This window comes from Nannospalax galili, unplaced genomic scaffold (genome assembly GCF_000622305.1).
Source record: "Nannospalax galili isolate Female #2095 unplaced genomic scaffold, S.galili_v1.0 scaffold159, whole genome shotgun sequence".
Classification (NCBI taxonomy): Eukaryota; Metazoa; Chordata; class Mammalia; order Rodentia; family Spalacidae; genus Nannospalax; species Nannospalax galili.
The window spans coordinates 1693299-1694524 of record NW_008343239.1 but is presented as its reverse complement, the minus strand read 5'-3'; the positions used below and the strand labels follow the sequence as shown (position 1 = coordinate 1694524).

At 44.5% G+C, this 1226-nt stretch overlaps 1 protein-coding gene across 2 annotated transcripts in view; it reads left to right on the top strand.

Moving 5' to 3' along the window:
• Gpatch1 (G-patch domain containing 1) overlaps window positions 1-1226 on the top strand; it is a 65601-nt gene that overhangs the window by 12851 nt on the left and 51524 nt on the right. For both annotated transcript variants that reach the window (XM_008839459.3, XM_029566641.1), the window contains exon 3: window positions 274-359. In XM_008839459.3, the coding sequence (XP_008837681.1) occupies window positions 274-359 (86 nt within the window). The remainder of the gene's footprint in view (window positions 1-273; window positions 360-1226) is intronic.

Here is a 1226-nt window from a genome sequence, read left to right as displayed (position 1 = left end):
TTTTTTTTTTTTGAGACAAGGTCTCCCTGTAGTCCCAGCTGGCCTGGAACTTGTTATGAAGACTGGGCTGGCTTCCATCTGCCTGGGACTAAAGGTGTGCGCCACCACACCCAGCTCCCATATTGTTTCTTACAGGAGAATCACTGCAAGTTTGAGACTAGCCTGGTTGACGTAGTGAGTTCAGGCTTAACAGAAGACCCTGTCTTAATAAACAAAAACAAACAAATGAAATGCTGTTGAGGATCATAAAATTCTAAATTCTTTTCTTTCTAGGATGGACACCCTCTACCTTTGTGTCTTCACGACAGAACAGAGCAGACAAGTCTGTTCTTGGTCCTGAGGATTTTATGGACGAAGAGGTGGGCATACAAAGCTTTAAGTGACAGTTGGTCGTGGGACATGTGTCCTTAGTTGTTATGCACCTTCCCTCTCTCCAGAAAGCCCAGTAGTGCTTTCTTCTCTGTTGTAAGGCTTTGTCTTTTAGGTATTTGCTACAGTGCCTGAACCTCCGTGGATTCTCCTCCATCTGAGCAGGATCTTGTTCTGGGGCTCACTTGCTTCTAGAGTCAGGAATGGAAGGAGGATGTCATGTACAGACAGATTTACTGGAGAACGCCAGCTGCTCCCTAAACTGTAGCATCCTTGGTACTGAGCCTGCAGCTTCTCACAGTAGCCAGGATGCAGGTTAAGGAACAGTGAGCAGCTAGGTTGAAATGAAACCTCTGTCACTTTAAAACCTGGGCATGGGTTTGCCCATGAGGAAGGTTAAGTGAAATAAGCAGGCTGCATGAAGAGGAAAAGGAGGGTTTTTGTTTGTTTGTTTGGTTTTTGTTTTTGTTTTGAGGCAGGGTCTTGATTTGTAGCCTTGGGCTGACTCTTAACTTGCGGCCCTCCTGCCTTAACCTTTCGAGTATTAGAGTTACAGGCATGTACACCACATTTTACTTCTTTTGGGGTGGTATAACCTATAAGAAACAGAATTTTCTTTTTTCTTTTTTTTTTTTTTTTGTGGTCTTTTTGAGACAGGGTCTCCATAGCCCCCCAGCTGTTCTGGAACTTACTATGTAGACCAGGCTTGAACTCACAGAGATCTGCCTGCCTCTGCCCCCCGAGTGCTGGGATTAAAAGGCGTGCACCACCATGCCCAGCATAGAGTTTTTGCATTTTAATATTGGGAACTGGAAACGTTTAGAGCTATGTTATGACATGGTCAGATCTATGATTTA